Source organism: Aphelocoma coerulescens, chromosome 2 (genome assembly GCF_041296385.1).
Source record: "Aphelocoma coerulescens isolate FSJ_1873_10779 chromosome 2, UR_Acoe_1.0, whole genome shotgun sequence".
Classification (NCBI taxonomy): domain Eukaryota; kingdom Metazoa; phylum Chordata; class Aves; order Passeriformes; family Corvidae; genus Aphelocoma; species Aphelocoma coerulescens.
The window spans coordinates 162946045-162968242 of record NC_091015.1 but is presented as its reverse complement, the minus strand read 5'-3'; the positions used below and the strand labels follow the sequence as shown (position 1 = coordinate 162968242).

Here is a 22198-nt window from a genome sequence, read left to right as displayed (position 1 = left end):
TTTGTTTTGTTTTCTCCCCATCGAACTCCTTTCTTCATCTTTTAACCTCAGAAAGACAGATCTAGTTCATTCATTATTACGCACCTAGCAAAGTTTTTATTGGTAAGTGTAGCCTGTGTGATATGTTGTTCACAGGAGTTCACAGAAAATTTGGTGTTTTCATACAGTTAGAGTGATGCCTTAGGTTTTAGCTTTTATATTTTTTGGATCCTGTACTGCCTAGTGTGTAAGTCTGAAATTTCATATAGCCTGTTAGCTACTGTTCTCATGTTTTGGTTAGACATAACAAGCGCTCTCTGGGGCTGAACTCAAGGACACCTTGTTGTCCCAGGCCCTGAATAAGTAAATTGAGCCTCTGGACAGGGGGAGCAAACTTGGGTTAATTACGTCATTACTTGAAATTATAATTGGAGAATTAACCCTGGTATGCAAATGGACAAAACTTATAAAAGTGTGAAAAACCTGTGACCCAGGGTCTGTCTTGGGTGTAGCCTTTTGACTGCCCAAGGTGTACCTTTGAAGGCCCTTCAAATAAATAACTTGCTTTTATTCTCTTAATCTTGTCTAGCCTCTGCTTTCAGGTAGCCACTTCAAGGCATCAATAGAATGGTTTAGATTGGAAGAGACTTTTGCATTTAGAGACTGGGACAAAAATTGGGCCAAACCTATCTGCAGATAGTAGTGGGTCAGAGGAATTTATAAACAAAGAGACCAAAGGAGGGAAAATTCAGAAAAAGGGAGACACACTAACATGGCATTACAGCAGCTCAGTGGGAGGTCTGCAAAGAGCTGGAGGTATCCTGAGATACAACGTCCTGGATTGGATACTGTACTGAACACTGCCTCGTATTTCTCATCCATGGAAGTAGTGAGGAAGGAAGACTAGGATGAGTTTCTTCCTTTGTTTATACTGAGCTCATGTTTTGGGCACTGGAACAGGCTCCCAGGCAAATGGTCACAGCACCAAGCCGCCCGGAGTTCAAGAAATCTTTGGACAGACAACGCTCTCAGACACATAGTGGGGTTTTTGGGGTGTCCTGTGCAGGGCCAGAAGTTGAACTTGATCCTTTTGGGTCTCTTCCAACTCAGGATACTCTTGTGATTCTATGTCTAATTTAAACCAGTGAAATTGCTGATGTTTTCTTTTTCTATACTCCTTCATCTAATGCAAGGATCCCCTATGGGATAGCAAACAACCAGAATGCAACTGGTTTAGAGATGATTAACAGAATCACAGAATAGAAAGGACCACAGTGAGACATCTGATCCAACCTGCCTGCTCATGCAGAGTCACCCCAGAGCACATGGCACAGGATTGTGTCCAGACAGTTCTGGAATATCTCCAGTGAGGGAGACTCCACACCTTCTCTGGGCAAATGATTAATGCTAACATTTTCTTGATAAGGTAGACTCGACATGGAACAGCAGAATGATAACTACTATGTATCATTTGAATGTTCCTAGATATGAGATTAGCACTTTTGTTGTCTTTTCACTGAAGTTTCCTCTTTTTTTTTTGTGCTTTGTTTTATTTTGTTTTGTTTTTTTGTGTTTTTGTTTTTGTTTTGTATTAAATTTTTGTCATTCCTTGTATGATCTCACTGCTTTTTATCATAGATGTTTCTCTACGTCTCTCCCTTACAGGAGGCCAACTGCTTTTCACAATCCTTCCTCATTATTCACACATCAGGCCATAGTGTCCACTCTGCCTGGTGTAAAATAGGAGGGGCCAGGTTAAACCCACTTTAATTAAAGCTAAAAAGCAGAAGAAAAGATCCTGAGCATGCCTGCTCTCTTGAGCACTTTTGAGTGCAGATGCCCAGGATGTGCTCTCACAGAATTTTAGGTTGGATCAAGAGGTAACTTCTCTAACGGTGTGTAATTTTTCATCCTTTCTCTCCAGGTATTACCAGATAAGAGCTGGACTGAAGATCCCATCCAGGATTCCCCACAGGCTGTTTGCTACGATTGCAGGACAGACAGGTAAGAAGGTCCCAGAGGAATGTGACATGACCACAGGTGGGGTAGGATGGAGAAGGAGAGTCTGTGTGGGCAACAGGTAAGCCTGGATTGGGATCCAGACCTGGTTTTCCCTTATAATTAGTAGTTGTTCATCTCTGTTCTGGTAAGGGTTTGTGTCTGGTATTTATTACCGCAGGCCTGGGCCCTAGGGTATATCACTGTGTCCTGCAGCCACAGGGAGGAGGAGGAGAGAAGATCCAGCAGGCAGGAATTGTGCAGCAAGATTGATTTATTTAATTATTTTACAAACTCTTTAATAGACTTTTTTCTTCATAGTCTAATTGGACAAAGGATCAGCCACCCCTTGGGGTAATTGGCTAAAATCCTAAAACATCCATTGTCAAAATATTTTTCTACTATGCCATAAACAAGAATTTTCAAGGTTGCAGGTGACTCTGCTACCTCTTCTGTGAGAGAGAAAAGTCTCTCACGGACTTAGAAAATAGTGAGAAAATCCTCGCTAGCAGCATTTTTGTATCTACAAGTATTGGGCTTGTGTCTGTCAGAAAAGGAGAGGAGTAAATTCTCACCCTCTTATCTGAAAGCATCTCTCTTATATGTGGCTCCTTGCTGACAATTTTTCAGTTTAAAATTATATTATGTATGTAAGGTTCTCTTTTTATTTATTTTTTCTTTTATAAATTAAAAAAAATGTATTGTTCAATTTGGAAGTCTGATTCAATTAAAATGCAAAATTATTAGACAAGTTTTATAAAACACAAATAGTTATACCAAAATCGGAGGGAATCCCCTAAAAAAAACCCCTCAAACTCAAAAGCTGAATAAATACATTTCCTTGGAAAATCAATGAATATATAAATAATTTAGTCTAGACTTGGAAAAACATCTTGTTGTGAAAAATCCTCATAGAAGAAACAAATATTATTTTACAACATATTCCAATGTAATTTGACTTGTCATATCCAGAAACCCCTGGAGTTCCTTTGATCTCTGGAAATGTCCTTAAATTACAGCAGTTTCAGGCATAAGTAGTCTTATACTAATGAAATAACCTCCTTTGAAGACAGCTAGAATTTTACTTTCTTGGGGCAAAAAAAACCTCAATAACAAACAATAAAAAAGCCAAACTACTCCTGTTTGGAAGAAACTGGTTTATACTTACTTTTTTCCCAGAAAAAATATTTTCTTTTCCTTCATACACCTTCAGCATCAAGAAAATACTGAAGATTCTTTCACCTCTTCTAGAAACAATTCATGCAGACACATGGGCAGGGGAGAGACGAGGCTGGCAGTGCAGTTACAGGATTAGCAGTTGACTTTCATAGTGCTAATGCAATCCAGGCTGGGCTCTAATAGCTTTACAGGGCTAACATCAAGACAAGGGATATTTAAGCCATTAAGGCTTTAAACAGTTTCTCCTTGGCTATCTTTGCAAGTACTTCCTAATTGATTTCATACATCTGCAAGAGAGCATTATTTAATGGGACTGAACTTAAAAGTACACAGGCCATAATGTGGGTTTTTTTCATGCCACTGATCTCTCTCAGTGTGTGGATAGCTGGAATAGGGCTAATTAAATTGCTGTGCATGTTTCAATAAGACACTCCTATTAAAATAGCATTACAACAAAACAAGGGTGATTTAAAATAGTGAATAAACTCCTACCTCAACAGCAAGAACCACTATAAAATAAGTGGAATTCATGAGTTTGGTTTAAAGGAAGTATTTTTAATCTTTCCATTATCAGGTTTGTAGGATCTCTGAAAACTGAGAATACATTTTGGAAATCATTATGTAAATTCATAAAGTAAAAACTGTGAATATATGCAGTAATAAAATATATAAAATATGTAAGTATATAAAATAAATAGGAGGCAGTATTTATCTTCCAATGCACATGGCTTTTTATTTTTATTAAATGTGCAGAATTTACAATAAAACCTTGGAAACTGACAGAATTAGCAATGTTTGCTTCCCACTAGATGTTTTCAGCAACAGAGGCAAAAAAACCTGCAGTTTTCAATAATTTAGCAGAGGGAAAGCTGAAGTCTGACTGGGTAGTCCCTTGGTGGTGACCAACTAGGTGTACTAGAACTCCATCCATGGCACAGGACTGGCAGGTTGTATGGGAAGCCTTGGTGACCTACCACGTGGTCCACAGTTTGTCCACATCTTGTCTACAATTTAGGAAGACAATGGGCTGTGTGGCTCAGTCAAATCACAGGAGAGCTGTGCTGGAGCCCAGGAGCCCCTGTGGTGTGGTCACTCATGTCCTCAAAGGCTGACTGTTAGCTTGTATTGAGTCAGGGTGCATGAACAGGAATGTGCTGTGAACATAAATATATTCATAAAAACATATACATTTCATTCATACTTCTGAGCATTTTTAACAAGGTATGTTTCCTTATGGACAAGACAAGACTGGTGGCTGGTGAATTTTCACAGAATCATGCAATCATAAAGTTTGGAAAAGACCTCCAAGATCAAGTTCAGCCTTAGGTCCAAATACCACCATGCCCACTAAACCATACAGTGGAGTGACACTTCTGCTTGTTTTTTGAACACTTCCAGGGATGGTGGACCCACCACTTCCCCAGGGAGCTTGTTCCAATGCTTATGCACTCTTTCAGGGAAGAAATTTTTTCCTTATATTCAACCTGAAACACCCCTGACTCAATTTGAGGTAATTTCCCATTGTTCTATCACAACTTGTAGGGGAGAAGAGACTGACCCTCACCTCCTTTCAGGGTGCTGTAGAGAATGATAAGGTCTCCCCAAATCTTTTCTTCAGACCAAACCACCCAGCTCCCTCAGCTGCTCCTCGTAGGACATATATTCCAGATTAAGGTCCTCATTTTTGAACAATGAAAAGGAGAGAGGGAACAAGGCTTGTTGTGTACAGTCTTCAGTTGATGTCATGCAGGTTTTGTACCCCCACAAAATTTATCTTCCTGCCTTTTAATAGATACCATGACTGAAGCCTGCTTTGGGCTTGTGAAGAACAATTTATGCTCTCTGCTCATTCATGGGCAGCTCATAACAGCACAAACTCCATTGCCCTCAGCACCCCTCCGACAGGGCTGTGTTAGTGCAGACATATCCTGAAGTTAAACTCTAGAAATGCCTTTCTGAGTGGATTTATGGGGCTTTGGCCTCTGATGCTCCTCAGCAGCTTGGCTTGTTAACATCACCATGTGATGGTATCTGCCTGCAGCATACAGTGGGCTGAGCCTGTGGGATCCAAGCATGAACAGCTAGAGGAGCAGGGAAGGTGAATATGCCATCTCACAGTTATAATTTGTATAATTAGCTCCTTGGCTGAGTTTCATATGACCCACTAAGTGTCTTCCATGAGATTTTAAGCTACTGTATAAATTTTGGGGCAAGGATTCATAGAAGTAATAAACATGCAGTCATTCATTGATTTCCAGGCTACAGGCACAAGCTGAAAGACTGCAGGAGTTTTTCTTAAAAACCTGTATTTAAAACTTTTTTTTTTTCCCCTTAAGCATACAAGATCATTCCTCAAAACACTGGGAGAAAGAGCACTGCTAAGAAAGAGTTAGGATTAGCTGTTTTATCTTGATTTTCTGCACTGTATGAAAGAGGGGAAAATGGAGCCCAGAGCAGTACAGAAGAGGACTAGCTAAAGAACATGGTATGCATGGGATAAATCTTGGCAGCATTATTGCCAACAGAGGCTATGAGGGTGAATTACATTGTTGAAGATGCCTGATAAACTCAGTCTCAGAAAGAATATAAATTTCCATTTCATCTGCAGTGTTTTGCAGTAGTCTACACATCACTTGAATGCATTACTGTTTTGAGAGAGAATATTCTTTAGTAGTGAAAGTTGCAATTGGGTTTTTTGTAAGTTTTCAACCCACTATGCCTCACTCCCATGTAGTGCCACCAGAGAAACTTGTTTATTACCACCTTGCCTACTTGTTTACCTTACAGGCCAAGGAAATTGTTTTACTGGGTGAACATTAAGAAAAAAAATATTTTGCATGGCATATAACTAAAGAAATTACTTAGGACTGTTATTTGTGTCCTGATCTCCTTTTTACTCCACCCAGAAGTACCACATTACCAATTCTCAACACTCTAAATAGACAAATATTTTTGAAAACTTGACCTGAAAATGTAATTACAAGTAATACAAAGCGTGTAAGAAAAGATTATCACCGGCTATGCTAATGTTTATTAGACTGTAGAAGTCTTCCATCTAATTTTAGTCAATTAAATTGGGTTATTGTTTAAAAGTGTAGAAAGCCAAGGACAGCCAAGGAATGTAGTTCTTTCTTAATTTTTCTCATAAAAGGCAGGGGAGATAAGATACAATATTTCTTCCAGACAAGTCAGGAAAAAGTAGCTGTGATTGCCATTACACATTAACTCTTTTTATTGGTGATGTAAAGGTGTTTCATGTACCCACAACCTTATGCTTTGTCATAAAATGGAATACATGACTTTAGGTAACAAGAAGAAGCACAATTTCAATTGTGGTATGCAAAGAAAAAATAAAAAAGTAGGACCATCAGAAAATCGTGTATAAATATAATCATTTAGGTTAGAAAAGATCTCTAAGATTGTGTCCCACCATTAACCTAACACATTAAAGTCCACCACTAATCCATGTCCCTAAAGCAAAGAACGTTGCTGTCACCTCTGTCTGAACTATACAAGTTCATGATAATCCACACTGAACTCCTTTTCCTATTAATTAAATTATATTTAATTAAATTAAGTCTGTGGCTACCTTGCACCTAAGACATAATTTGAAGGGTTTTTTGCATTTCTGATATGCTCCATAATTAACTGGTTTTGCCTGTTTTTAATAAACAAGGGGTGATCTTAATCTCCTCGTTAATGTTTGACTATCTCAGAGCAGTTCCCAGTGAATGAATTCTGCTTCGATTATTAAACAGAAACCTTTTCTTGTAAATGGCTTCTTAATGCAGTCAAAACAAACAGTTGCAGTTAGTTGCTCATTAGAGCAAGGAGAAACAGCACCATGACTTGTGGAACAGTATGAAATTGCAGTCATTAGTTTCAATAACTTTTTGAAAGGTAATTTCTTCCTCCATTAAGTGAAGGTAAGGTTACTGTTTTTTGAGGTATGAAGAAAAGGAGTAGAAATTTATGCTTTAGGAAACACATGGGTTTGCTTTCAAAGCTTATTAAAAGTAATCTGAAAATAAATATGCATTTTCTATATAAAATAAAGCATACCTTATAAATACAAATTTTATCCAGAGGAGACTTCACTGTGAGAGAAGATGTTTTGGGGATGAATTATCTTAGAAAACTTCAGCTGTGAGGTCATAAGAGATGACCCCATCCCTGGAAACATTCAAGATCAGGGTGGATGGGGCCCTGAGCACCCTGGTCTAGTGGAAGGTGTCCCTGCCCATTGCAAATGATCTTTAGGTCCCTTCCAACCCAATCCATTCTATGATCCTATGGTCAGACATTTTAAGAATTGTTGATTCACAATCTAAACAGAACTAATTCCATGATATTCCAAGAGAAAAAGAGAAAGAAACAGAGAAAAAAAATAATGAAAAAGAGTAAAGAGAAGATCTTTCTGACTGATGTGATACTTGTGTGCATGTCTCAACTGTCTTCCAGTCAACACCTTTCATAAATGCCTCAAAGGATGGAAGCTGAAAAGTATTTGTGGCTACAAGAATTTCCATTGTAGACTGTCAACTAAGCGGAAACCCTCACTTCCCCCCCTCCAGAAGCTGAGGCAGATCACTCAGATGAAAATGGTGTAGGCCTCACAATGCTGGAGATGCTGAACAGCATCCCAACCCAAAACTGAGACCTGGTCCGTGGAGAAAGCCAAAACTGGGAAGGGTCTGCAAGCACCAACACATGCCATGAGTCTCTTCCCCTGGACAGTGAGTCTGAAACACAAAACTTCAACATTAGTGGGCACCTGAAGGCCTGGCTGAGACAGAATCTAACTGTTCATATGCAGAGAGCCAACACAGCATTCCTGCTGCTTGGGCCCAAGGATGAACTTCAGCTTTGGCGTTAAATCAGCCATGCAGCTGTTTCAGACCTACCACTCCAGTGTGAACATGCCTTCACAAAGCTCTCTATTTTTCCAGGTTCACTTATGTGCCTTAAATTTCCCCACACAGTGATTCTTGCTGCCGTCACTCTGATGTAAGGTTCAGTCTTGAGATTCCTTTAAAATCCAGTGCTGCTCTAAACATCGGAGAGTCATTTACACCAATTCAGAAGATAAATTCCACCCAGACAACAGTTTCCTTCTTTTCTGCACTGATGAAAAATTATGCGGTGTCCTATTGTAATGTCCTGTACTTTACTCAGAGAATTTTGCTGCCTGAATTAATATTTGGAACAAATATATGGAATGTCAGCTACAGAGCTATATAAACACAACAAATTAATATTTCCTCACACAAATTTCCAAAGAACAGAATTCTTTTCAGATATGAATTCTCTGACTATACAAGGCTCTTAGGCAACTAGCAATGAGTTTAGAAACAGAAATAAACACTACAAAAATAGATTCTGTTTGTTTTAACAAAGCATTAATCATTTAAGAAAACTTTCTGCTGATCCCAAGCAGGTTAGTTATCCTATCATCTCAAATTTCAGCAAGTCTGAGAAATGAACCATGGTTTATAGAACAAATCAGTGATAAGAGACTGTATTTATGTTAGGATCCTAATGAAGTGAGGGCTTCAGTGGATCGGTGCCACATTTGTCCCTCCTGGGTCCCTCGTGGACCGCTGAGGCGGCGCTGTGCCAGCCCCCACGCGGGCACACCATCTCACCCTCGCAGGGGGTCGCGAACAGCCGCTCACACCCACAGTCTGTGCACGAACCGGGGACAGAGAGGCGAGAGGGGTTCTCTGCAAGCAGTTCCGAGGTGTTTAATGGCAACACACCCGAAGAGAGCAGAGGCAAGAAGAACTGCCAAACCGAAAGCCTGCGCCAGTTTTATCCCGAAAACTCCCAAAGGCAGGCAGAGCATCCAAAACCAAAAGTCTGAGGGCTAGGGGGCAGAGGCAAGGGTGAATGACATAACAGGGGCCAGTGGGAAAAGGGATGGGAGGGGGAAAGGGCCAGTGACCAGCAGAATCTAGATAAAGGGAGAACTTTCTGGCACAGTGTTGTAAGGAGAGACCACTTTTAGGGCAACTTGAGGGGTATAAAGTGGATTTAGCTACCACAACAGGATCCTTCATAAAAGGAAATTAATAAGACATCTTGGTTTTGTCATCACTGAATCTGTGTATGGGTAGAGAGGTAGTTTTATATAATTCTTTCCGTGAGGCTAATTCAAAATGTCAAAAAGCAAGGTTAAGATAAAGGATTCGTCTCAGAAATGTGCAGCTTCAATCAAAAGTCACACTGAGGGAGAAAACATCCTGAACTTTTTGATCAAGGAATTTTAAAATTATGGTTTCTCCTTTAGAAATATAACATCTCAATTTATTCTAAATATAAATATGCTAAACATAATATTTCAAAACTAAAACAAGTCTCTTCAAAAATTTAAATATGAAAATGATTATGCATTGAATGAGTTCATGCCTGAAAAATGTTGTCTTTGCACTTTCCAAGTAGGCTTATTTTAGCCCTGGAGGGTCTGCATGAGTGTTGCTCTGCCAAAGAATGTGTATTTTCAACATTCAGCAACTGGGTTTTCAAACTTTCTTAAAAGCAGATTTGCAACTCAGTACATGAGGCATATTCAACCCTGGTTTCTTGATTTCAGACTCTAAATTTTCAGAAGTCACTGCTTATTAGTAACGGTTTGGTCTTTATTTATTTTTTTGTTCAGTCTGGAACACTAAAGTTTCAATAGAATGGTACTTGAAACTGGGATATCAAAATGGGCAAACTAAATAACATATCACAGCTTAAAGTCCGCAGTAAGATCTAATATTACCTCTTTACTGAGTGCCAAAAAGGTGATAAAAATGGACAGCTTGAAACAAATTATGCAAATCTTGACAATTGACTGCTACAAACTAACATATAAAACTTTTATCTATCTATCTATCTATCTATCTATCTATCTATCTATCTATCTATCTATCTATCTATATCACAAGAGGAAAAAAACCCAGAAAATGTACCCAGAATTCTGTGCAGGAGACAACCCTGTTTTATCAGCAGTCTGTCATCAGAGCCAAAACCAGGGTTTGTCCTAGTGGTTCATGGAGCTGTAAATTCCTGTGAGCTTCAAGTGCCTGGAATGTTAGTGCAGCAGATTTAAGCAGGTTAAGATTGAAGAATGGGCGTATTGGTTTGGCATGGCCTGGTTTTAGGTAGCAGGGGTGCCACAAAGATGGCTCCTGTGAGGAAGCTGCTGGAAGCTTCCCACCATGTCCGGCAGAGCCAATGTCTGATGGCTCTGAAGATGGAAATGCTGCTGGCCAAGGCTGGGCCAATGAGAGAGGTTGGTAACGCCTCTGTGATGACAGATTTAAGAAGAAAATCAAAACAAAGTCACAGGATTTTGGATTCTAGTCAGAGAAGAGGAGGAGGTGAGAACATGTGAGGGAAAACAACCTGGTGACACCAAGGTCAGTGGAGAAGGAGGGGCAGGAGTTGCTCCAGGTGCTGGAGCCGAGGTGCCTCTGCAGGCCGTGGTGCAGCCCATGGTGAAGCAGCTGTGCCCCTGCAGCCCATGGGTCCATGGGGCGTGCAGAGATCCACCCACAGCCCGTGGGGATCCACGGGGGATGCAGAGATCCACCTACAGCCCCTGGGGATCCATGGGGGATGCAGAGATCCACCCACAGCCCGTGGGGATCCACGGGGTTTGCAGAGATCACCCACAGCCCATGGGGATCCACGGGGGATGCAGAGATCCACCCACAGCCCCTGGGGATCCATGGGGGATGCAGAGATCCACCCACAGCCCGTGGGTATCCACGGGGGATGCAGAGATCCACCCACAGGCCCTGGGGATCCATGGGGGATGCAGAGATCCACCCACAGCCCGTGGGGATCCACGGGGGATGCAGAGATCCACCCACAGGCCCTGGGGATCCATGGGGGATGCAGAGATCCACCCACAGCCCCTGGGGGAGGTGCCCGTGCTGGAGCAGGTGGATGCCGGAGCAGGAGGAGGCTGTGATCCAGTGGGAGACCCGGTGGAGAGAGAGGGCCCTGCTCCCAGGCTGGAGCAGCCTGTCCTTGGAGCACTGGAGCCCATGGAAAGAGAGAGCCACGGCAGAGCAGTTTTGGGAGGGCTGTGTGCCCATGGGAGGGGCTCAGGCTGCAGCAGGGGCGGTGTGGCTGCTGCTCCTGAGAGTGGACCCACGCCGGGGAAGTTCACGGAGAACTGTCTCCCGTGGGAGGGACCCCATGGCCTCACAGGGGAAGGACTCCTCTCCCGGAGCAGCGAAGGAAATCTCAGTGATGAACTGACCAAACCCCTTGCCCTGTCTCCTTGAGCTATCTGTGGGAAGGAGGGAGGCGCTGGGGAGGGAAGGTGTTCTAAGGTCATGTTTTACTTCTCATTATCCTCCTCTGATTCTGTTAGTAGTAAATTCACTTTGCAACTTAAGCCTGTTTCGCCCTTGAAGTGCTTCTCCTGGTCCTCATCTCACTCATGAAGTGTTTGTTATTTTTTTTTCCGTTTTCTCTCCTCTGCCCAGCTGTGGCAGGGGAGAGTGAGCAAGCAGCTCTTGTGGGTGCCTGGTGTGGCCAGTGTCAAACCACGACAACAGGTATATTGTCTTTCTAGAGATATGATAGATAAACTGAAAGTTTGTCCTGCATCATTTGAATTCAGTGTGAATTCAGAGCAGTATCATATGTAACTGGGAGCTCTAACAACTCATATTCCCTTGAGGAAGGATATATCAGAGGGACTAGGACACACTGAACAGGGGTCTAGAAGACACTAAAAGATTCTGCAAAAGAGGCTCATGTGCTGGATTTATGTTAGTTAAGCAAGAGGTAGAAAACTGAATGTTTTCATAGAATCATTTAGTTTGGGAAAGCCCTCTGAGATGACCCAAGTCCACCACTAAATCATGTCCCTCAGTGCCACATCCACATGTCTTTTAAATACCTCCAGGGGTGATGACTCAACCAGTTCCCTGGGCAGCCTCTTCCAGTGCTTGGCAAACCTTTCTGTGAAGAATTTTTTCCTGATATACAATCTGAACCTCCCCGGCTCAACTTGAAGCCATTCTGTTTGTGCTACCACTTGTTACCTGGGACAAAAGAGGAACTCCCACCTCACTGCTTCAATGCAATTGAAGTCCATTGATCCAGCCTGAATAGATCCCTTTGTGGAGCCTTTCCACCCTCCAGCAGATCAACACTCCTGCCTAACTTGGTGCATCTGCTCTTTTCTGCTGTCATCTTCCTGTTTTTCTAAAAGCTGCTTTTTACATTTTTTAAATAGTTAAACTCCTAAAAGGAAGGGCACAGGCATCTTTGTTGAAGGCTGTGAATCCCCAGTTAAGGGATGATCTATGGATCTAAAATGCAGAAGGGAGTGAGGGATTATATGAAGGAGCGTGCAGCATGCCTGTATCCAGGTGTTAGAGGGGCTCCCCAGTAACAAGATCATTTATTGTGATTTTCATTTATCTCAGCCTCTTCTATCTTACTTTCATATTTAGCAGGTAATTCTGCAATAAAGAATTTGTTACATAACCAAGGTGATAATAAAATGTCAGCAGCATTCAAAATGAAAGACTTTGGTGTCTAGTAGGAGCTAAATTATTGTGATTTCAGGAAGGGGCAACTGTATTTTTGTATGGGGACTACATTTAAGACTTTCTTTAAAAAAAAACTTATGGATGGTGGATTATGTCCCAGTGTTCTGCTTGGCAAATCATTACAGATTACAGACATGCTGCAGGGAGTGATGGATCCTTGAGAATACAGGTGGTCAGGATTTCATAGTGACTATGGGATGAAGAACATCTTAAAAATTAGGATTTGAGTATCCTGAGATCTATAGATGACAGTTAGATGTTGGTTTAAATAACAGTTGTTAATTAAGAAGTCTATATTCATTCGTTAGAACATATGTATATATACTCTTACCAGCTAGAGGTAATAATAGCTCTGCCCTGGGGAGTGTGTCTTGCATGATTTATATATTAGCTTTCTAACAAACCTTATTTCACCAAGCTTTCTATACCAGCAGGAAACAGTTATCTTGTAATGATATGTTAGGCTATATTGGAAGGGCAGGGAATAAATCATCTGTGACCTGAGTTATGGCTGCGAGGTGGAAGAAGCCTTGGAAATCTGTGGCTAAGGGTAAAAATAATCTTATCTAAGTGCTGAAATCTGTGCTGTGGGTGTCTCTACCTAAGCTAATCAGCCAGTCTCCTTTTATAGCCAGAGGAGAGAAACAGGTAATTTGAGGGAGTAATTTAACATACCTATTTTAAGATTAGTTGAATCACACCTATTTCTGTCCTTTTACTATAAAAGAAGTTGCAGGAACTTTTGCAAAGACACTATTTTGCTTGTAAAAGACTTGGCACAAAAAGGCTGTGATTGCAGCCTGTGCCTTCATGTATGTATGCAAATTAGGAAAGTAATAATAAAAGGTAGGAGAAGTGACATAGTCAACACAGAAAGAAGATGGTGCTCTTGTCTTTCCCAGCAAATAATCAAAGATGGCATCTTGATTAAGGATTTTACATAATGCTCCTGAAGGGTTTTCTCAGGGTAATAAATAAGAGAAAAGACTCCAGTGTAATAACAACTTTCTGATCCTTTTCTTAGAAATTCTGTCTGGTACTAATTGAAAAGAATCCACTGTATTATGTAAAAAATGAATTAACATTTTCCTTCCGTAATGGCATTGCAATTTATTAATTGAAAATGAAATTGTGGAAGTGGGGTAGTTTGGTATTTATATTTTGTCAGACTAAAACTATGAGTATATTTTCACCATAAATTTCATAAATGAATGAAAAATATCCTGGGAAATAGAAGCTGGGTTTGAATTTTGACAAACCAGGAATTTAATTTTAGGTTCAGCAAAGCATTCTGTGCTATTAACAGATCTCTAGGACATTACTCTGTGGTCAGTAGCACTGAGTTTACACTATGTATGAGACATGACCATAAATTAGAAAAATTAGAGAATTTTCTGTGCCTTCCAGTGTATATATAGGCCTTTTACAAGAATTTGCTTAATTTAGTATTCCAGCCAAAGAGTACTGGTTGGTTTAATTTCCCGTTGATATCACTGACAGGGAGTGCTCTGAAAATTCCTATAGTCTAGAGGTTAAAACAGGGAACACAGACAGCAGGACAAACTGTGTCTTATCTGTAAAATGATGGCACTGCTTCAGAGATGCAAATATTTATATAATTTAATAACCTTCCAAACATGTAAGATAAGTAAAAGCATTCCAAATAGCTAGAGACATACACCCTCCAGCAGCTGCCTCAAAGTATTCCATCTGAATAAAAGCTATGTCCCAGGTAAGACAATGATGCCACAACAAGAGGGAGAAGTTATGGGTGATTTGCGTATCAATTATTTTAGGTCCAGTAAAGGCCATTTTTATAGCTATTCTGAACTGCTCTAAACCTAAGCCATAGAGCTTTAGCCAGAGCTTTGTGTGCAGGGCACAGCTCCAGTATGTGAATTGTGACATACCTCTGTAGAAGTATGTTCAATATTAATTTTAGAAGAGGCAGGTGGTTTGGGGCTATTGTTTTTGGGTTAGGTTTGTCATTTGTTTCAGTTTTTCTTTTCCATTTCCCCTTCAGAGGAAGGATTGTCCTGCTTTGTATGAATAACTTTTTACTGGAAACAATTGGAACATTCACTGCATTTCTAGCAGCTGCAGTCAGAGACATATGATGTCCACTCTCATAGTTTTAATTAGTACTCATCTACTTTTTCTTTTTTTCATTGCTAAAATAAGCTAAAAAATTCAGATATAATCAGTTTGACAGGGCCTTTAGCCACATAATCTAGTGAAAGATGTCCTTGCCTACAGCAGTGAGGTTGGAATTAGGTGAACTTCAAAGATACCTTCCAAATCAAACCATCTTATGAGTCTATGATTTTACACATGAATTGCCATGATCAGACTGAGCAAAGAATATGGATTTTAATTTTTTTTTTGAATTTCAATTTTGTTTACAATTGCCTTATATACCCATTAAGTGTGTGAAGAATGTGCTAACAAATTGGTCCATTTATGTTGGGGTCTCCCCCTGCTGTGGGGTCCTGGGAGAGGGGCCCTGGGGGGAGACACGGGATTTCCCTGCCCCTGGTCAGCCTCGTTCCCCATGGGTTGTTTTGTGTTCCCCTGCGCGGGCAAGGACCCTCGGGTCCCGTGATTGAGCAGTTCCTCGGCAGAGCCCGGCCATGCGGCTGCGAAAATAAACATCTCTGAAACATCTATCAAGAATCAGTCCATAGGTATTTCTTTTCCACGGGCCTCATTGTTTGATACACCGTGTTACAGTATCTGCACTGTAACAAGTAGAGAAATGCTAGCAAGACACCGATCCCTAAGGACAGAAAATTCATGTGTAAAAACCACTCTAGATCTTTCTCTTCTCACCTTGATTTGGATATTCTCTCTAAATTATAGAGGAAGCGTGGAAAGACTCTTGGCTCTCCGAGCCGCATATGGACATTTATCTTAAACTTGAAAAGATTCTTGAACAACTATTTGTAAATTTTAGGTTAATTCAAGCTCAGAAAGAACTGAAACACTTCCTGGCATGGTTGTTTAAGGACTTTTTCTATGTTTTTTGGGATTTAATTCTTACCAAAGACTTCTGGAATACCGTTTGGACCCAGTTAATATTTGAGTCAAAATATATGCCGATGGAAGAATATTTTTGTGAACATTATTTAATTACCGAGATTGTTGAGCAATGTCAGCTGTGTCTTGGTGAAGGGAAGCCTGCCTCAGAGTCTGTGTGACCCAGGCCACATGGACTGAGCCCTCTGTGAGCAGCAGTGAGGCAATTCCCGCGCACGGGCGGAGCGGCGCGAGCTGCAGTGCTGGCAGTGGAGCGAGGCATGGCAGGAGTGGGGCGACCTGGCAGTGCCCGTCTGGCCCCGCGCAGCGCGTGGTGGAGCGAGCCCCGTGAGCGCCCGACCAAGAGGGGCGGAGCGTGGGCGGGGGCTGGCGGTGATGGCAACACGGGGCCGCGCAGAGCCCAGACACGGCCGGAGCAGCGCCGCTCGGAGGGCACAAAGCAGCCGCAACGCAGGGGCCCGGCCGAGACATTGGAGATGGTGAGGCAGCAGCCACGCGGGACAAGCAGCCACGACAAACATGCAAGCATGTGATAGGAGAAGTTGTAGCAACGAAAATCACAGGAGCTGTGAAATGGTACAATGTCAAAAACAGCTATGGATTTATAACACGAGGTGATACAGGGGAAGATTTATTCATCCATAGAACTGCCATTAAAAAGAATAACCCTAAAAATTACCTGCAAAGTGTAGGAGATGGGGAAGTTGTACAATTTGATATAGTGCAAGGAAAGAAGGGTTTACAAGCAGCGAATGTTACTGGGCCTGGAGGTATTCCCATCAAAGACAGCTGTCATGCACAAAATTATAAAGAATATCCATCCCAGCAACTTCCCTACCCACAACCTACTTTCCCCTTTTACCCTATACCCAATATGAACCCTTTCCTAAGTTTACCCTATCCCCAGTTTATTCCTAATCTGTTTTTCACCCCATGGCTTCCCTATACAATTCCCTTTCCCTACAATTCCTCTCTGATGCTGAGGGGAGAATGAAAAGGGAGAGGTGTTACAGTGGGGATACTGTAACACCTATATCAAACCAGGAGTCCCGTGGAAAAGAAACATATATACGGACGGATTCTTGCTAGATGTTTCAGAGATGTTTATTTCCCCAGCCGCATGGCCGGGCTCTGCCAAGGAACTCTTACAGTCAGGACCCGAGCTCCTTTGCCCGCGCAGGGAAACACAAACCAACCAATGGGGAACGAGGCTGAGCAGGGGCAGGGAAACCCCGTGCCTCCCTCAGGGCTCCCAGGGCTACATGGCGGGGAAGGGACCCCGACAGAGAGGGAAGAAATTAAACCCTCTCCTGCCTCAGTTTCCCCACAAAGCATGCTCAGAGAGTCCTGTCTCCCTTCTGTCAGCCTTAAGATGTTCCAGAGAATCTGTTTGGACCTTTAAAGACTCAGGAGGGTGGCTTGTTATGTTTTGAAACTGTCCTTGTTGTTTTCAATGTTAAGTTTTAGATCTCTTTTGTTCAAAATAAACGGGTGAAATGTCGGGGTCCCTTCCCCCCCCCCGCCATGTGGTCCTGGGAGAGGGGCCCTGGGGGGGAGGCACGGGGTTTCCCTGCCCCTGGTCAGCCTCGTTCCCCATTGGTTGGTTTGTGTTCCCCTGCGTGGGCAAGGACCCTCGGGTCCCGGGATTGCAGCAGTTCCTCGGCAGATCCCGGCCATGCGGCTGGAGAAATAAACATCTCTAAAACATCTATCAAGAATCGGTCCATAGATATTTCTTTTCCATGGGCCTCGTTGTTTGATATACGCATGTTACAGTATCTGCACTGTAACAAACATTTAGGCATAAGAACTTTTTCTGGAATCAGATTGTCCTTCAAGTGCTTACATTTAAATTTGATGTTTAAATTGAACATACAGGGGGGTGTGAGGGTACAGGACTGTGCCTAGATGCACTGGTCAGCCCTGGCACTGGACCATTTGTCCCAGGGGGAAAACCCCAGTTTTGCTTTAGACTTTGTTGCCTGGGATCCATTTTCACAGAAAGTGAATCTGGTTGGAATGACAGCTTTGAGCCACTTGCTGCCTACAAGACCTGATCTTGCTCCCTCTCTAACAAAAAGATTGAGGGAATGTTTGGGAAGTCAATGGAACTTCAACAAACTGGGCAAGAGGCAGAGGCCGGAGGTGAGTGACACATCAGGTACTTGTGCAACATATTGAAGAATAGGAGAACGATTCAGACTCTCTTCATCCTCTTTAGACTTGCATTCCCTGTTGGAGTGACACCACAGAGCCTGCAGCCAAAGCTGAAACTCAGCACTTCCTTTCCTACAGATTTCACATGCAGCAGTAATACCTGTATGTTTATGTATTTTCTTAAGCACCCTTTTTGCCTTGGATTTCATATAAAGTTTTCACCCCTTTCATGAATTAAAAACTTGAGCAGGTATTTACAATTTCCATTGTCTTTGCACTTGCAGAAATGATGGGATGTACTTGAAGCACGATAACAAGCCAAATGCCTCAAACAGGTGCAAGGTTTGGGCAAACCAAACCACATTTCGTTTTTTGATTTCTTTCTTTCTATATCTAGGATCATGTAAATTTGGGTGTGCTTTCTTGTGCCATGAACAAAAAACTTTCTCCACCCCATAAGTAACCTAATATTTGTGAATACAACCTAATATGTCAGAAGCAGGCACTGTTTGCGGTAACTGATGTAAAATCCTGTGTATAAAATGCTGATTTATAACTTAAAACTTGCAATCAATCCTGTTAGCCTAAATAGACCCTGCTTATTTGTTAGATAAGCTGCTGCTTAAATAGCTTATCTTGTTTGATAGATTGGGGAAGAATGTTAGGAAAACTCATGGTTTCACCTTGATTTTAAATTATGTAGCTGGTAGGATAAAAATGATGCAGTAGGGAACAGGAAATAAGGAAGTTCAAAATTACATACTTGGCTTTTACAAACAGGTGGTAAAACCTCACATTCTACTGCAGATGATGTGTAACTTACTCTTCCCCTTGCATATCTGTGTGGGAAATCATAATGAGTAGTAAAATTTGCTACCACAACCCCCTCCACTGGTAAGATTATAAAACTCCCTGAAATTACATGGTGCCCATTTAAATGTTCCTCCGAGGGCTGCATGTAAAGTGGGGAGTCCATTGGAGTAGCTGACTCACTACATCTTTCTGTGTCAGAGTAGAAAGTGATAAAATCAGTCTCCAGCAACTCTGGGCCATAATTTTTTTTACTCTAGTATTGCAGGCTATAACTTTGAGAGATCTGTTTCACAAGAGTATTTTATAATGCTGTAGATAATGTAGAAAGTGTAGCGTGACAAGAAAAGCGTGTAACTGAGGGATGGTACTCTATCATCTGGTTTTTCATCTTAAAGGAATGATATCGCACATTACCTAACAGGCATCAGCTTTTAGTATTAAAAGCTAATACTCAAACAAAAAACAAACAAAGTTAATTAGAATAATCATACTGGATATAAAAACATTATCCCTTAAGAACAAGAATAAATCTTTCTCATTATGTTATAAGAAACAGTCATGAAATTGTTACTCATATTTAAGTCCCCTAAAATTATTTCAGGATTTGTTGCTGTTACAAAAGAATCTCAACAGAAAGCATAGTGTAGAGACGATTCCTGTGTTACTGACATTTTGTTTGGTTAAAGAACACACAAAAAAAGGAAACTGTGGGTATGTATATGTGTATATGCCCAACAGTCCACATCCAATGCCCTCACTCAAGCCAGTGAATATCAGAAGCAGAATGCCAGGAAAGAACTTACCAGAAACAAAAAACTCTAAGTCTTTGTAGCACTGACCTATGTCTGAGTGGTGTGTGACAGCTGGAGGAATTGAGGACCCATGAGGATTTACCAGTCCTTAAATCCTATGATTGCTGGGCTCTTTTCCCCAGCTCTGATCTCCATATGTGCAATGGGGTTAATTGTAGCTGTATCATACGGGTATTGTGAAAATTAATTACTTAATACAAAGAGCTTTGATTTTTTTGGGGATATGTGACAGTGCAGGAGAGTAGATAATTATCTACAATTTTGAAACTTTTTATGGTTAGTTCACATTTTAGGGAGTAAAACAGTGGATCTAAAGACAGAAATGTTTGACCTACTATTTCTACTACACACTGTGTAATGAGTCGCAGTGATAACAGTAATCTGGGAGTCTGTTAATGTAATTAAAACCACTGACTTTTCTTCTAGGTGGGAGGTTTTTAAATGTGTCTGATGTCCTAAATGGAAGGATGCTGCAACTTCATCATAGCTGCTGTACCACATCCAAAATTAGGAAAATAATTCTGATGGTGAACATATTTTTCCTTGAACCTCTACACATTAACATGTCAGAATTTACTAGTATGCTTCTGGAAAATCTTCAGCAGTGAACGAACTTCTGCTTTTGACAGCCAGTGGCTCTGGAGTTTCATCAGTTCTACAGTCCTTCACAGCAAGAAATAAGGGACAGCATGGCAGAAGGTGTAGGCCCTCAGCACTCCAGTGTGGGTGACACAGGGAGGGAGTGGAGGGAGGGTCTAGGACTTGTTCTCTTATTATGTGTAAAGCAAAATATAAAACTACTTCTTTTACTTGCCCACTAAAACTACTGCCATTCACCTGCACTCTAACATGGGAGACTCCTCTGAGAGAGTCTGGTGTGTGATGGACACCTCTGAATCCAGGTCCAGAAGATGAGTCCCATGCTGAGCACAGATGAATGCAGAGCTGCCTTGGAGCTCAGGCTGACACCCCATGGGAGGAGGCTGCACTGCCTCACTTGCTCCAAGACCCTCTGTGTCCATCAAAGCTTGGGTGCACACAGACACCAGCTGAGATGAGCATGCAGTTAAGGGCTGTTAAGAGGAAAGGAGTTTTAAAACTCCAACAGCAAAAATCACTTCCCCTACCAGCTTAGTTGCATCCCTTCTGCACAGTACACGAGTAGCACAATATATGCAGCCAGATACTACTTCAGTGGAAATTTTTCTTTTTAATACCTTTTCTACATTAGGGCTGCTCTTAGTCAGATGACACCTTCCTGTTTGCTGGGCAACTCTTCAGTTTTCTGGGAAACTTGACTTTAATGCCTGTTGTGAATAGAGGAAGATGCATATTTATGTCTTCAGAAGCAACAGGTCAAACCAATTAAAATGCAGGGGTGAAACTTTTTAATTTTAAACACCTGAGATACATTGATTAATGATATTTGGTATTTTCTCATTAACAGCTACTAGGTCTTGCCACTTCTGCATAACACTTTCCATCTGCACATCTCAGCATGTCTCGTTACTGTGAGTTAACTCAGCTTTGCGGCCAAGTTTTTGTGAGGTAAACAGGAGCTTATGTCTGTACTGCCAAGCACAAAAATATATTGAAGATCTTTAGCCAGGCTCTGTCCTGGTGCATTCTGTGACCTAATAAACACTTTCCCTGAGCTAACTTGCCTCCTGAGAGCCTGCACTGGTGCTAAATGTCTCTTTGTCTACACATTTCACATTACTCATCCTGCCTCTTGCTCTGAGAGAAGTTTGCTGGCTCTTATCTTAAGGAGGATTGGTACCATTCTCTCTTGTGCAATTATTGGTATAATGCCAAATATATTTCCCATAATTTTCACCCCAAAAAACCCCACACAAAGTCCTGCACAGATGTTGGCCAATGATGTTGTTGTTTTGCCTGCAAGCCTTCTCAGGAGATGGAATACCAGATGGTATAACCAGAGGTCAAGTTTTATCCAGGGGAATAATGGAAACTACAGAGTGAGGTCTCTCTGAAACTCCTCTCTTCCCCTGAATAGTATAAGGTTTTCCAACAGTATTGGTGCTTTGGTGAAGGGGAAGGTCTCAGCAAGTTCAGCCAAGTTGTGCTGAGAGTACTTCCAGTCATGGAGATAATATCATCTCCTAATTTCCTGGATTGTCTATTTGTGTCAGCCCATCTGTTATCGCTCATCTCACACTTCACCTAGAAGCCATTTACGAAGGTGAATATCACTTGGCTCTTTAGGTTTGAGTTTTGCATATGTGGGGACGTTTTCTACCATACCCCTGATAGGTATGAATCATCTCTTGCATCTCTGTCTGCTGGTCTTGGCATTGGATTGCCAATCTCAGGAGGAGGAATGAGAGCTTCTCACATAAACTTAGCAATAATTACAGACTTGGGTAGTCTTGGAGTCAGATTGAGTAGCCTAATGTTGTAGTGCAACTTTCCCTCATAAGTAACACTGGAAGGCCTTCCTTCCCCTTTTCTGAATGATCAGGTTTAGGTTACAGTGATTCCTGCTATTAGGTCTTGATTTCTTGCCCCTGATATTAAAACAAAAATCAACTGAAATTAGTTGCTTGCCTTGCCTGTGACCAAAATGAGACAGATCCCACCCTAAAGATTTTGTTGAAGGTGAGTGGGTGCAACCAAGGGCAGTGCCAATATGAGGTGGAT

At 41.6% G+C, this 22198-nt stretch overlaps 1 protein-coding gene across 1 annotated transcript in view; it reads left to right on the top strand.

Moving 5' to 3' along the window:
* Positions 1-22198, top strand: part of FAM135B (family with sequence similarity 135 member B) — a 142651-nt gene that overhangs the window by 31742 nt on the left and 88711 nt on the right. The window contains exon 3 of the mRNA XM_069006054.1: positions 1904-1983. Coding sequence (XP_068862155.1) covers positions 1904-1983 — 80 coding nt within the window. The remainder of the gene's footprint in view (positions 1-1903; positions 1984-22198) is intronic.